Source organism: Puntigrus tetrazona, chromosome 24, assembly GCF_018831695.1.
Source record: "Puntigrus tetrazona isolate hp1 chromosome 24, ASM1883169v1, whole genome shotgun sequence".
Taxonomy (NCBI): Eukaryota; Metazoa; Chordata; class Actinopteri; order Cypriniformes; family Cyprinidae; genus Puntigrus; species Puntigrus tetrazona.
This window is the reverse complement of record NC_056722.1, coordinates 14,725,570-14,740,366: the sequence shown is the minus strand read 5'-3', so window position 1 is coordinate 14,740,366 and position 14,797 is coordinate 14,725,570. Positions and strand designations below refer to the sequence as shown.

Sequence of the window (14,797 nt, the reverse complement as noted above, 5' to 3'; positions counted from 1 at the left end):
TAAAAAAAAAAAAAAAAAAGAAGCGGACCATTTGGTTCAACAGTGACTGGCCTGGTGGTCTATTTTTATTTCCATCTTCTTTTTTTTCACGCACACGCTGTTTCATAGAAAGGCCGCAGATTTCATGTTCCTCCCTGTTTCCACAGCTACACTATCACAAAGGACTCCAGCTGGCTGTGGAAAGAGAGCAAGGGATGGAGAGAAAGGCGAACAGTGACCAGCCCCTTTCTAAACACACGGCAGCTGGGCCGAACTGTCATTCTGCACCCTGGCCTGCTTACACACACACACACACACAAAAAACATTCTCCGGCCCCTCCTCTGCCTTTATAGCGCTTTGTGTTTCGTGTTTTTTTTCCGATAATTCCCTTGGCATCTACTAGAGGGAGCCCAACTAACCTGTTTGAATGAGTTTTACGGTTTTTGTCACTTCTAACACACAAGCCCTCACACACTCCCATTGGTTTCCTCCGCGTCCTGCCGTCAACATGCCCAGAGGTGAGTTCAATCTCCCCTCCTAATGAAGCATGAGGCCGAAAGGGGAGTTTCTCCAGGCAGGGGCCGAAAAAAAGGGATGAATGGATGATGGAGGGGGCAGCGAAGGAGTGGAGAGAAGGGGGTTGAGCAGGGGCCGTCTTTGATACAGCGCTGGCCAGGGCGGGGGGTAGTGTGTTTTTTAGCCAGGAGATTCACCATTCACACTCCTCTGTCGGCCGCTCGTTTGAAGCGCCTTCACAAAGAGGAGTTTGTGGGCCGGGGGCCAAAAAGGGGTTTTGTCATTCACAGAGTCCCATCTCCTCCTCCTCTTTAACCTCTTGCTCATACTTTGGCTCTTTTGAAACGAGAAATGCTTTATCGGCCAAGAACGCAGCCAATTAATGTTCAACCGACGGGCCGAATGGTTACAAAACCAAACTTTGAAAAAACATTTTGCGAAGATAATTGGAGTTCGTTTTTTTTATAAAGAAAATGGCCTTTCTACATCTAATATGCCATTTCTTCGCTAAAGTCCTCAGAATTAGTTGGTTTGCGGTAGCGTTCGGAGCGCGTTCGACAGAGCGGCAGATGTCGGGACGGTTTTGTCGAGAGAAAGTTGGACGAAAACATTTCAGGGAGTTTTTCTTTCTCCGTTCCTGCCTGCTGGAGTTCAGGAATTCTGTATCACACTCCACTTCCCAACTGTTGGATAAACACGATGGCCTTGAGAGCGTGTGTGTGCGGTTTTTGGAGGCGTGACGCTTCCATGATCCAAACATCAAAGTGTATCCGTGGAAACTGTGAGGTAGTCCGTAATGGCGCTAACATGGCATGACTTGTTTTTATTTCGTGCCTTTTTTTTGTGTGTGTGTGCTTGCGTGTTGGTGAATATAAAGTCATTCGGGATGCGTCCTACACATCTGGTCTCAGAAAATATATCATACTGCGGTGGCCCATATTGCAAAAACACTATTTTTGAGACATTTCGGCCTCTAAAAAACTTTGACAGCTCTCTGGCAACTGTCTTCCTCTTCACTTTGTGGAGTCCAGACAACCCGTTGACCTCGCTGGCATGCCTTTGTGCGGATGGGGCACGCTTATGTTACTGTTAGCTGACATTTTATATCAGAAGGTTGAATAAATAAGTCTACTGTATGAGCTAAAATGCACTTACTTTTATATTTTGTTATACTATTTGGGGTTAGTATGTTGTTTTGTATTACTTGGAAAGATAAATTAAGTCGGAGAAAAGTGAAGATACTTTTTGGGTTCAGTACATTTATAATGTGTAATAAAGATTTCTATAAATGCTAAAAAGCTTTACATTGATGGGGAAAAAAAATCACATTTCCCGCAAATATCAGGCAGCGCAACTTTTATAAACAACTGTAATAATAAATGTTTCTTGAACACCAAATCAGCATATTGGAATGGTTGCTGAAAAGATAAAGCTGCTTTTCCATCACAGAAATAAATCACTTAATAATATACATTAAACTAGTAGGACATTTATATTTGACCATGAGAATTTCAATGCTCGTACAGTATAGTGTAGGATATGATTAAAATTTTTGGATCGTCCCAGCTTGGAAAATCACATCTGACTGTAGTTTAAAGGGCTCCAGGTGGGTGGATGTTTTGGGCTATTTGACCCGTGGTTTGCCATTTGTCACAGATAGAGAGAGCTAGAGAAAGAGGAAAGGCTTTAGAAATAAACCGCAGGACTGGGTGGGTCGGAGAACACACACATACACGCTCGACACATGACACAGGCTCATACACACAGGTGAGAACAAGCACACACAGTGCCTGGCTCCAGTGCCGTAATAGTTTAAAGAGAAAGCCTGGCCTACTTTCCCCATGCACCGTGACCCAGTTTACATCGATTCAGACGCACAGAGCGGAGTCACAAACCTGTTCCACATCCCTTCTGTGTGTGAGGGAGCTGTTAAAAGACAGCGCACGATCTTCTTACAGTTCTGTAATCTAAAACAGATGCGCTTTGGCACACACACTCTCGTACGCTCAGATGTCATAAAGCAAAAGAGAGATCTTCCGATCTAATCCATTCCCTTCATGTGCTCAGGAGTAATGTGTGTGTGTGTGTGTGTGTGTGTGTGTGTGTTTGTGCGTGTGTCTGGGCTTGCACTAACCTGCTCCTGCCAAAAGCAGGAAATGAGGGAGCTGTAAGAAAATGGACTGCCACTGTTTAGTCTCTGAACACGCACACACACACATACACAGTGTTTAGTCTTCTCCAGCAGCTGTGCTATTCTAAGCAACACAGGCAGGAAGAACAGAGAGAGCAGAAATAGATGGATGATATTGGGACAGTAATGCCAAACTCCTGTTTGCAGTGCTTCACAATAATCTGCCTACCTAACACTCTTCTACTCAGTTGTATTTCATAGTATTATTTTTTATTTCATTCTGAAATCAACATTTGAAAAAGTTTACTCTAGCTTGCTTTACTCAGCTGTATTATATTCCTGTTTTCCATATTGTATTTTATTCAAAACTTTTCTTCTTCATTAGTTTTATTCCACTCTAATCAAATGTATTCTCTTCTAGTCTGTTGTACCCAACTTTTACATTTTTTCTATCCTTTTCTATTCCAAACAATTCAATTTACTTTTTTTCTCTAGTCAGGTCTGCTTAGCTCCGTTCCGTAGTATTCTGCACGACTGAAATGTATGTTATCATACAGTTTTCTTCATTTTATACTTAGTCATTTTATACTATAGTTCTATTTTAGTCGACTTTATCTAGTCCTTATTCTACTGTTCTATATAGTTCTACTCCACTCAGTTGTATTTTATGATTACCTTTTATATTATATCCACTCTACTTAACTTTTCTGCTGTGTTATATATTCCAGTACTTTCATCTGTAGTTATTCAAGTGTATTCTTATTGTGTTCTGCTGAATTTAATTATGCAGTATGAATTATGCAAACTTTTGCCAAAATTATTTAAATTATCCTGCTCTATTTATGGCATTTTCTATTAAACTCAATTATACTATGTTTTAGTTCACTTTACTCTACTCTTCTCAACTTTATTCTACTCTGTAGTTATATTCTGTACTTTTTTACTTAACTTTGTTTTACTCTTTTCTGCTCTATGCAACCTTTTTCTACTCCGCTCAAGTCCATTATTACCATACTCTACTGTACTTTACTCAGCTCTGTTCTAACCTGTTGTATTAATTTCAAATATATTGTATTTCTGCGGCGGTGTTCTCTGTATGGTACTTTACTTTCATTTCTTATTTTTATTGCTTTTCACATTATACACCCACAGTTACGTTCTGTTAAATGAATATTGCCACTAAATGGCCAGTTGACGAATGTGCTACTTAATTTTCACAGAGTAACCTTTCACTTCTTCCTACTCCGCAGTATCATCATGTATAACCACCTACAAGAAAACCCCACCCCCAGTCCCGCCCAGGTCAACACCCACCAGACCGTACATCTCTATAACAGCCCAGAGCAGCACAGAATCTGCACAAGATGCCTACAATGAGCTCACCGGTGCTGGTCCTGCTAACCGGGCCTTAGCAGCTGTCCAGTCGGGCCTCAGCAACTCCACGGAGAGCATCGATAGCATGAAGGCCCTGACAGCAGCCATCGAGGCAGCAAACGCTCAAGTCCACGGCCCAGCCAGCCAGCATGTGACCAACAGCACCATCACCATCACCACAGCCTCCGCCACCACTAGCGTAACACACATCTCACAGGAAGCTAAAAGAGATGCCCTCAGGAAATGCCTGTCCATAGGGATACAGGTTGGCCACACACACACATTTATGTTACCTAAAGGGTTACAGATTGTATAAGCAATACCAAACAAGAAACAGAGAATTACATGTGAACCTCATTAAAGCAGAGCCAACGGACATTTTGTGGAAAAATAGACAGTGTCTCAGTGAACCTTCAGAACAGCATACTAGTACACAGTAGTCAACATTGGAAGTGGATCAAAATTCAAAATTCATTCATCAAAGTTGTCCTGAAACATAAGACAAAAATGTGATCTTGTCTATGGGCACCTTTAGAAAAAACGTTTTGATCATCTTCAAATGTTGACTACTGTATACTATTATTATTTTTGCAATATAAATATATGGCAAAAATAGTAACATTACCATAATGCTATTTCAAATTTAGTTGGGCATTTTTTTATAGAGTATAGGCCTGCTGTGATTATTAAGATTGTGCACACTATGCCCAGAAATGCTGTTAGGTTTTTGAGACACAGCCATTATTTATGGTGTCTTCTCTGATATCAAGTAGGCATACATATAGTACGCACTATGATGCCCAAATATGCTATCATATAGGTAGACAGCACAGGTAACACAGCAATGATCTATTATATATTCTGTGACTTTTGTGTGTTCAATACATTACATTCTATAATATTTGAAACTATTAACAACGACTGTGTGGCACACACTGTAATGCTGTCTATACAGGTAACATACTAGGTTTATATTCTCAGATTATTAAATGTAGTGTACAATTTTCCATCTACATCATTCAATACTAAAACTTTTGCAGACAAATTAGATAGGCCAAGAAAAGCAGCAGCGAATCTGACAAGAAAATGTTTAAATTGACTTCTGACGCCCAGACTCCACATTAAATGTGCACGTGGCCGTGTTTAGGTGGACGGTCCCGAGGAAACCGACCAATCAGAAGTGCACTGCAAGTTTCAGTCGGTCGGCATTCAAGTAGAGGAGGAGAGAAGGTAAGTTTATCTACACCCACTCGCTCTCTCACACACAGGATATTCCATTACATCTCCATCCTTTAACTCCCAACATGTGCTCGTTCAAAGAAGATAAAGTCACTTAAATCATTACAGATGTGAGCACAGTGACTATAAAAGTTGAAAAATGGAAGTTGTAACAGGAGAGAGAAAAGAAAGCGAAAGAGAGAGAGAGAGTTGTCATTTCAAGCACATGCTCCTGTGACAAAGACCCTCCCATTCTCTGTCTCTATTTCACACACACAGCTGTCCCTATCATGGTGGTTTGGACATTGGGGCCTCCTGAAAGGGTAAAGGAGTGGGAGGCAGAGAGACAGCTGCTCTGTGTGTGTATGCGGGTGTGTCTGTGTGTGCTTGCACGGCCATCTGTTGCTGTGCCCATTATGAAGCAGGCAGGCTGCTGGGTCACAGACATGGTCAAGTATCGACCCCCTGTCTCACTTCTCGCTCTCTCTCTCTCTCTCTCGCTTTCTTTTGCTTTCTCTGACTCGCGCATCCTCAGATGTCACCGTTTTAGCACCCTGTGAGAGGGTGGGACATAACGACCGGGAGGAGGTAGAGGCCACTAGGTGTTCAGTCGCCGTGTGTTTCCATTAAAGTTCAGCTATAGGTCCAGCCGAAGCATCGTAGAGTCACCGTCTTGCAGCCAGAGTGCTGCTCAGGAGTACAGATCAAATGCCAGAGCAAATATGTTAGACTCACGCACACATACTGTGCATAAACAGTTGTTTTACTGAAGGCTGGATATGTTTAGAGTCAGCTGACCTTTTCCAAAACCATGTGAACTGTCTATGGAGGCAGTATTTTAAGACACCTAACAGACACCTCATTTTCATAACCAACAGAATTCATAAACAATGCATTATTTATTGAAAAACAAATCAAATTGGTTTCGTTTATTAATGTGCTGCATCCATTGCTAAAAGTTGTTTCATTTCTTTTATTATCATACTTTGAAATAAATGAAAATATACTTGAGTTGTGTACCTGGCTAGATTAGCAAGATGCTAACACTGCAAATAGTTATAAATATATTTCATTAAGTAGTGCAATGTATCAAAAAAAAAATAAAAATAGAAAAAAGTAAATAGAATGAAAATAAACTATAACCAATATGTACGTGTGCTATGCATTTTTATGCTTTATAGAAAGTTTAGAGTATTTGTGACTGGCTAAGCAATATGCTAATACTGAAACACTGAAAGTGTGATTTATTCAATAGTGAAATTTATAAAAATAAAGTATAGTATATTACATAATATCTATGTATACTATGTATTTGTGTTTTTAACTTAGCAATGCTAACATAAAAATGTTGCCTATAATGTTCCCAGATAGTTCCCAGATGTCTTTAAGATGTCAGTTTTATATATTTTCTAAATCACAAAAGTAAAAGTATCTTAAAGGTATATTGTAGATGAACAACTAAAAATACGTCTTATAGATCTAAATACAGACATCAAATAGACGTTTCCATAATGTATACGTGTTAAAATATTTAATATAATTAAAATATTTTCATGTTTTCCATAAACTGGATTGTTTACTGGATTGAGTATCACTTCGGAAGTTTAGCAGCACACAAACATCAGTCTCTGCTTATTGTAAAAGATTGTGTTTAAGATGCTATCTTAGCAGGGAGATGCCTGCATAGGAAATGAACCGATCGGTGAACTGTATGTGTACACATGTATATAAGGTTTGGGCTGGTAGCTGCCAGGATTGAGGAGTTGAGGGCAGCAGATTCCTAGACGGTGAGAGAAGGACACATATAACACACACACGCACACACAGACCCGCACAGGTCGCCGGTATTTGGACTTTGCTGAAGCATGCCTTTGTAACTGAGAGGGAATACAGCTGTAAAACACTGGCACACACACACACACGGCTCTCCTAGCACAGGTCTGCTCTTGTTTCCTGCTGAAGTCAGAGCCTTTGAACTGTACGTAGAGACTTTTTTAGCACGTCATACACTCCTTTCCTCCTCCTTAGTGCGGTAGGAACGAAGGAAATTAAGGAATGAGCCACTAACCAATCACTCCTGGCTTTGTTCGGCTCTGGAGAGGTGCACTATAGTGGGTACAAAGACTTATAGACAGATAGATATCGATATAGATATAGATGTATGTTTATGTAATATAAACAACACAATAAAGGGGAGTCTGCCATGTAAGGTAATTTTAGTCTGGTAATAAAAAAAGTGAACGTCTGACACCGGTGTCATCCATGTCACACCCTTCACCCGTTTTGGGGATGTGGTGGTCTTAGCGGTGTTAACACGTGGCCCTCCCTTGCTATGTGTGTGTGGGTGTTCTCGTGTCTATTGATAGCTTGGGGGTAATATGCAAAGCTCTGAGTCTACCATAGGTTAGTTTCAGCCTCAAACAGACCATCTTATTCATAAATAGAAAATCCAGATTCAACTTGATTTGCTGGCTATGACGCAATTTCTAGTCATGGTACCACGGTGAGCTGATATCAGTGTGATTTAGGTTTTGATCATCACGGACAGTGATGAAATAGTTAACTCATTTAGGCGTATTGCTTTGTCATTTATGTTTCTTGCCATTGCGATTCGGTTTATATTGTCTAATAAATGTACCTTTTTTTTATTTGTGGATTTAGTGTCTAGATATTTTAGGACAACTTTATGCATTTTAGGTTCAAATGTAAAAACAATCTGTTGTAAAATGGTCTGCCATGGTTACATTTAACTATGAACATGAGAACCACACACACACACGCTTTATGATATGATTTACAGAAGGCAATGATTACTACCATGTGAGCGGAACAAGACATGAATACTCTCTCTTCTCTCTCTCTTTCTCTTGTGCCCTTTATTTGTCTCTCTTCCTCTCTACAGGAAGTAGTTAACTGATATGAAACAGGCCTCTCTGACACACGCACAGCAACAATCTAAAATGGTCTTTAATAGGAAACAAATGGTTTAAAAAGATATCAGAACTCAGTATGTTGTAAAGGAGAACGGACACAGGACAGATTTTTGGAAGGATGGGTAAAAATAACGATTGTTCAGTTCATGGAAAAATGAAAGATGTCCTCGCAATTTATGGCCTGTATGTGCCATCATTCGGTGTGTTGTGCCTTCTAATAAGGCAAAATTCAAACGCTCAGATGCACAGGCACACACAGCCAACACACACTCAGGGTTTGGTGAGAGATGTCAGTGTGCTTCAGTGCACCTGAATAGAGCAGGTGTCCTACATCTCCAATACACACACACACACACCAGGCAAACACAGAGTAGCTGATCTAAGCCAGATCGCTTTGATATGTTATCCCTCTCTATTCCTACAGGTGTGTGTGTGTGTGTTTGTTACACTTGTATTTGATATCATGGTCTAGAGTTACCTAGAAGAAAGTTTTAACAGAATATTACAATCCAGTTACTGTATTTATTTAATTATTTATTTATTTTTGTAAAACTTCAGTATTTATAGTATTCGTTTTTACAGCATTTGTAATTTAACAGTCTTTGTAAGCATCATATAAGCATGTATGTTATTACTTAATTTAATGATTTTTTGGTCTACATTGTGTTTTATATTTATAGTTTTCTACAATCTTTTAATGATTTAACACTTAGTGTAAATATTCCATTCATTCGATCATTTTTGATAATAGAGAATAGCACATTAACCACATTTTACCATTCTAGCAGGTTTTTGCTTTTTAAAAAACATTCTAAAAAATATACACTATGATTTGGATCTTGAGTTGAATGATTTTAAAAGTGGTATTTTTTTTCTCACTATGGTTTGAGCACAAACTATACAACATGGTTCTTTTTTCTTTCCAGCTATCGCAGAGTTACACGGTCCAACAGCGTCACCACTGCCGTTCAAGCTGATCTTGACCTTCTGGAGGGTCTTGGCGACAACCAGTTCACGCAGACCCACCAGGGGCCCATTGTCCGCCAGTCGTCCCGAGATGCAGCCACTTCTACTGTCAGCATCCAGGGCTCTGGGAACCACTACCATGCCTGTGTCCAAGATGAGTACACCGACGTGGGCTTTGACCCCTCCATTCTGCCCCCTCCAGACCCTTGGATGGATGGAGCCATGGAGGAGGAATATGCGAGTGGGGTGTCAGGGTCCGTGTGTCCGCAGGACGGACGCTGGTTTCTGAAACTGCTGCAAGCAGAGGTGGAGAGGATGGAGGGGTGGTGCAAACAGATGGAGCAGGATGAGAGGGAGAATGAGCTACCAGAAGACAGTGAGTAATTCTGAGATGATGCCTATCAAAAAAGTAGGAGGCTGCCTATATAGACAACATTATTAGATGAAGTTTTGATAGGTCACTGTAGACTGTGCACTCATTTAGATTGTTTGATTCAACAACATTTTGCGTATTATTGTCCCATTCATAATGTTCGATTCAACTGCATTTGGGTCATTAAAGACTTATTTATAATATTTGATTTGACCGCATTGGAATCAGCTGCATTTTGGTGCACTGTAGAATACAGTGTTAACAATGTTAAATGTTAGGTTAGACATGGTCATTAAAGCATCATTTAGATTGTTGCTGCAACAATATTTTGGGCATAACAGACTCATTTAAATAGTTTGATTCAACTGCATCTTGGTAAAGAGTGAAGACGCATTTAGAATGTTTCATTTAACTGCATTTTTGACAATTAAAATGTGTGATTCATTAAAGTTTCAACAGCATTTTGGGCATTACAGTCTCATTTTAAAAGGTTAGATTCAACTGCATGTAGGGTAAATGAAGTCTTGCTTAGAATATTTTATGTATTGACATTAAAATGTTTAATTCAACTGCTTTATGGGTCACCAAATAATTTGGATCATTCTGTTCAACAGCATTTTGTCATTGAACCGTGTTTCTTTCGGGTCTCTGTAGACATCTGCATTTTTGGTCAGCACAGGCTGATTTCAACAGCATTACATTTTTTGGAAGACTTGCATGTTCGATTTTAACGTTCCAAATGCATATTTGATGAAAATTCTCTCCGGGTAGGCAGCTAGAATTATTCTACACCACACAGGAAGGCAATAGCGAAATGGCTTTTGTAGCTAAATCATTGAATTTTACAATTCCACCATGTTGTTTGAAGTCAATTACTCATTTTGTTGCAAAACTAAAGTGACATTTGTACAGACTGTGTCTAAGTCATTTAGAGAATTATCAGCCACAAATCTACCGGTGCACGAGGTCATTTCACAGTCTGGTTACCTCCGGCCGGACTCGTTCTTTTTATCCCACTTCCCGCCTTTTCTCTGCTCAAGCACACACACCCACACACACGACGCAGTGACCATCTTCGTGTCAGTCACAAAGCCTGCTTGTTCATCTATCTCCTGTCTGTCTCCCTCTCACATACCAGACATTTCTACCAGCAGGGAGCCACCCATCTCTCTCGTTTCTTTCGCTCCCTCTTTCTCTGTATATTTTCTTTTTCCTCTCACTGTTTCTGTATCTGTCTCCTTCCACTCTCTCTTTTCTAACCCTTCCCTCTTTCCCTGAATACATAAAATATGCTAATCGCTCCGATGACAGCACATTGTTTGCCATATGGTCTCTTGCTGCTGCATATGTTAAACAGAGAGAGTTCATTTCGTCTGATCTCGGTTTAAACTGCCTCATGGCTCCAATCCACAGAAACGCACTGCAGTCACTCCTCAGGCCACAGCAAAAGTCTTTATATGACCCCCGCACGGCAAACATTAGCTTCCTTTAAGAGAATTCACCCCTGTTTGGCAATCTGATATGCTATTTACTCTTTTTCACTCTTAATCTTTCTTTTTACATCACATTCTTGATCTGTATGTGTGTGTGTGTGTGGCTCGTTGGCTTTGGCGGGTATTTGTTTGGTGTGCATGGTAAACACTCCCCCTGCTCCTCTGGTTCCTGCATTTGGGTTCCCAAGCCCTTAGATATTTATGACCCTTTCTCACTTCAAAGAGACGGCATTTAAACATTAACCGAGTGTCTAAGCCTTTGCGACACACACGTACACATTCACTAATGTGTTACTTCGTACATGCTGTGCTCACATCAACTTTTCAAGCTGCTTAATCCAGTTTTCTTTCACTATTCACAGCCGATTCTCTATTCTTTGTGTCTGCGTTTAGTTCTCGGCAAGATTCGCAGCGCGGTGGGCAGCGCTCAGTTGCTGATGTCGCAGAAATTTCAGCAGTTCCGGGAGCTCTGTGAAGAAAACTTGGTATGTATAAAATCCAGCACAAATCCATCAGCCAATCAGAGCGGAGCTGCACTTGGTAGCTCCGCCCCGAACGGCAATGCCAGCCTGAGCAGAATTAAATCAGTATTACCCAATTAGGTATTATGTATACTTTTTTTCTTTTTTTTTCAAATTAACAGATGTTCTGTGTATAATTTGTTCTCTGGTTTTCAGAATCCCAATGCCCACCCACGGCCCGTGTCTCAAGATCTGGCAGGATTCTGGGACATGCTGCAGCTGTCCATAGAGAACATCAGCCTGAAGTTTGATGAGCTACACCAGCTGAAAGCTAACAACTGGAAAGCACTGGAGCCTCCAGAGAGAAAGGTACAGATTTTACCTCACAAATCCAGACGCATTACACACTCTCTAAAAATGGCTTAGACTACCGCAGTTGACACATATTAATTTGCGATGCTTTGCTGCATGCTTAAGATCAGTGACTGGTGTATCGTAGCTGTTCAATATATGTAGATGTCGTATTGTTTAATGCAAACAAAAACAAGATTGTGTTGAGTAGAAGAGCATTCTGTTCAAAATGCCTGACAGTATTGAACAGTTCCCCAAATTGAAATTAACTGTTTTGAAAAATTGTACAGTTTCATCATATATGCCTTCAAGCTTAAATAAGGACACAAACAAAAAACACAAGCATTATTAAAGTAGTCCTATAGAACTTGTGCATAATATTCCTGGTTTTCAGAAGTCATATGATCGCTTTGTGTCAGGAAAAGGTTAAAATTTGAGTCATTATATGAGCTATTAACTGCTTACATCAGAGTTGACTCAGTCCAATTTGCCACTGAATCTTTTGGATCATTGTTGTGAACTTGTTTATGCATCAGACATTGTAAGCTCAACCCAGTAATCATTAAAAGGAATCAAAATAATTGTTAGTTTATGTTTCATATGTAACTACATCTCTAATAAATTCTTATGAACAAGTCAAGGATTGCTAGGGCAGATGGCAAGTCACATGCACTACTTTAACAATGCTTTTAGGATGTTTTGTGTCCTTTTTGAAGCTCCACATATCCAGTTTCTATTTATAGAAGTAGTATGGCAAGGAACAACCAGCAAAATTGATTGTATTAAACAGATAATTTTCTATATTTGGTAAAATATGGCACGTACTCTGACTCTATTGCTTCTTTATTTAATATTTTATTTTATCTTATTTAATGATTGAATGTTGCATGTGTTATGCTTCGAGCTGATTTACTTTGCTCATTTTCTTATTATTTTATGTGTTCTGTGTTTGACAGTGATCTGGTTTTGAGGCGATGCTCCCAAATTGCACGCTGCATGTGGTTTACATCCAGTGGTCCTGTTCATCTCATGCCAAATGGGTTGAACTCTCAGCTGGCAAAAATGGCTGAGATCTCACTTAATGTATTTGGCAGATGCCTGGCGCTCAAAAGCAACTAAATATTGCCCGATGCCCCAACAGATGACCCCGCAATTGCATGCATTAGCAGTGTTGTGTTACGTCGAGGAGTGGCAATTAACCAGTTTGTCGTTGCTGTCCAGGAGAGGCGCGTGCCCCCTCCGGTGCCCAGGAAGCCGGGGAAAGGTCCCGTGCTGCTAGTGAGAGACCGGTCTTTGGAGGGCTCCCAGAGGTTGGAGGCCCGTAAGCGGCTGTTAGCGGCTAAACGGGCTGCTGCCTCTCAGCGCCAGAGCTCGGCAACAGATTGCGCCGACAGCATCGAAATATACATCCCAGAGGCCCAAACACGATTATAAACACTGAAATCCGGGTGCTCAGAAGCCTAAATAGACACACACACACACACACACATCTTCAACCATAACACAATAGCACTGAATGACAAAGGCAGGGTAGCTGTAACATAATCGCTCTTCTTTTCTTGTGTAAAAGAGAGTTTCTTCACTGTGGGCTTCTACTGTATGTATTTACGACTTAATTTCACTCTCTTCCTCCGTCCTGCCATTTGCGATGTAGCTCCCTCGTTAAACTCCCAAAGACTTTTAATATTTCTATTAGACACTCTTATATTTAATTGTCAAAATGACCGATCATATATATTCATGCCTAAAATACAACATATTGTGTCCGTCGATATTACTACCCAAATAATGCACACTACCGAATTCTATTATTTGGTTCGTAGTTTTTTGCAGTTACCGTGTAAGAGCCATATGTCTCGCGTTCTCAAAGAGGACACAACTTCTAAAAGGGCAACATACCGATCACTTCGAAGATTTTAACGCCAATGTAGCCACAGATTCAGTGTATTTATGTATGCGTCAGGCACTCTCTCACGTGTCACCCTGCACCTCTGAGACAGGGCGAGGTTATTCTGTTTTCAGTATCAGGGGATAGAATGGAAAAACCACCTCTTCTCTTCTTTCTTCTCATATTTTTTAACCTCCCACTCAGTCATCCTCTCAAACCATCCCATCTCCTTTCCCGTCTGCTCACTATCATCTCCCCTCAGCAGTGCCGCTCACCTGTTTTGACTGACATAGACGTTTGACTGACATGGATACGTCAAACGCGACACGTTTATCTGTCGCCGGTTAACGCGTTCACGTCATTGACAGAAGCGCTGTCAGAACACCCCACTCTTCACGGCTCTGATTCAGTAGCCCTTCGTAAAAATTAGCAATGTGTCACGTTATGAAACGTTACATAAAGGCAGTCAGGGATTTCATTCAGCATTAAGCCCCGTTCACACTGCCAGCGATCAAGTGATGCAAAGTCTTTATTTTACAATTATAAAATAAATATTCACAATCTATAAAGCCACATTTGTGACCCATTGTGAATTTTTTTTTTTAATATTGCGACTTTATAACATAATTATAACTATTTCTCACAATTGCATTTAGGATTCTAACAGTATATCACAAGATGTAGATTTTTTTTATTATTATGACTTTTGGTATGTAAATTGTGGCTTTGATGTTAATGTGATAACATAATCGTGACATAAAACGTTTCTTGAAGTTGCGTTTTCATGTGTCGTAGTTGCACAATATATTACAGTTGTGACCATATATGACAAGATATTTTATATCTCTTAATTGAGACTTTACTTCATGTAATTGTGGTGATAATATATTGATTTATATCGTAATTGTGACCTTAATTTTCACAATTACGTTTTTATAAATTTGATATAACTCGCATTATTAGTATATATCAGTTGTGATTCTGTACATTGCAAGACATTTTATTGTGACTTAACGTTTTCTCCGATTTGATGTGATATATATTAATATTGGTGCTTTTAAATGATTCATTGCGATTAATTGCATCCAAAATAAGTTTTAGTTTACATATATA

At 40.0% G+C, this 14,797-nt stretch overlaps 1 protein-coding gene across 1 annotated transcript in view; it reads left to right on the top strand.

The window, feature by feature from the left end:
* LOC122330070 (disks large-associated protein 1-like) overlaps positions 1-14,791 on the top strand; it is a 24,889-nt gene extending 10,098 nt beyond the window's left edge. Inside the window, exons 6-11 of the mRNA XM_043226877.1 lie at positions 3,878-4,266; positions 5,149-5,231; positions 9,079-9,494; positions 11,378-11,469; positions 11,662-11,814; positions 13,018-14,791. Of these exons, the coding sequence (XP_043082812.1) occupies positions 3,878-4,266; positions 5,149-5,231; positions 9,079-9,494; positions 11,378-11,469; positions 11,662-11,814; positions 13,018-13,230 (1,346 nt within the window). The 3' untranslated portion in view covers positions 13,231-14,791. The remainder of the gene's footprint in view (positions 1-3,877; positions 4,267-5,148; positions 5,232-9,078; positions 9,495-11,377; positions 11,470-11,661; positions 11,815-13,017) is intronic.
* The last annotated feature ends 6 nt before the right edge of the window (positions 14,792-14,797 follow it).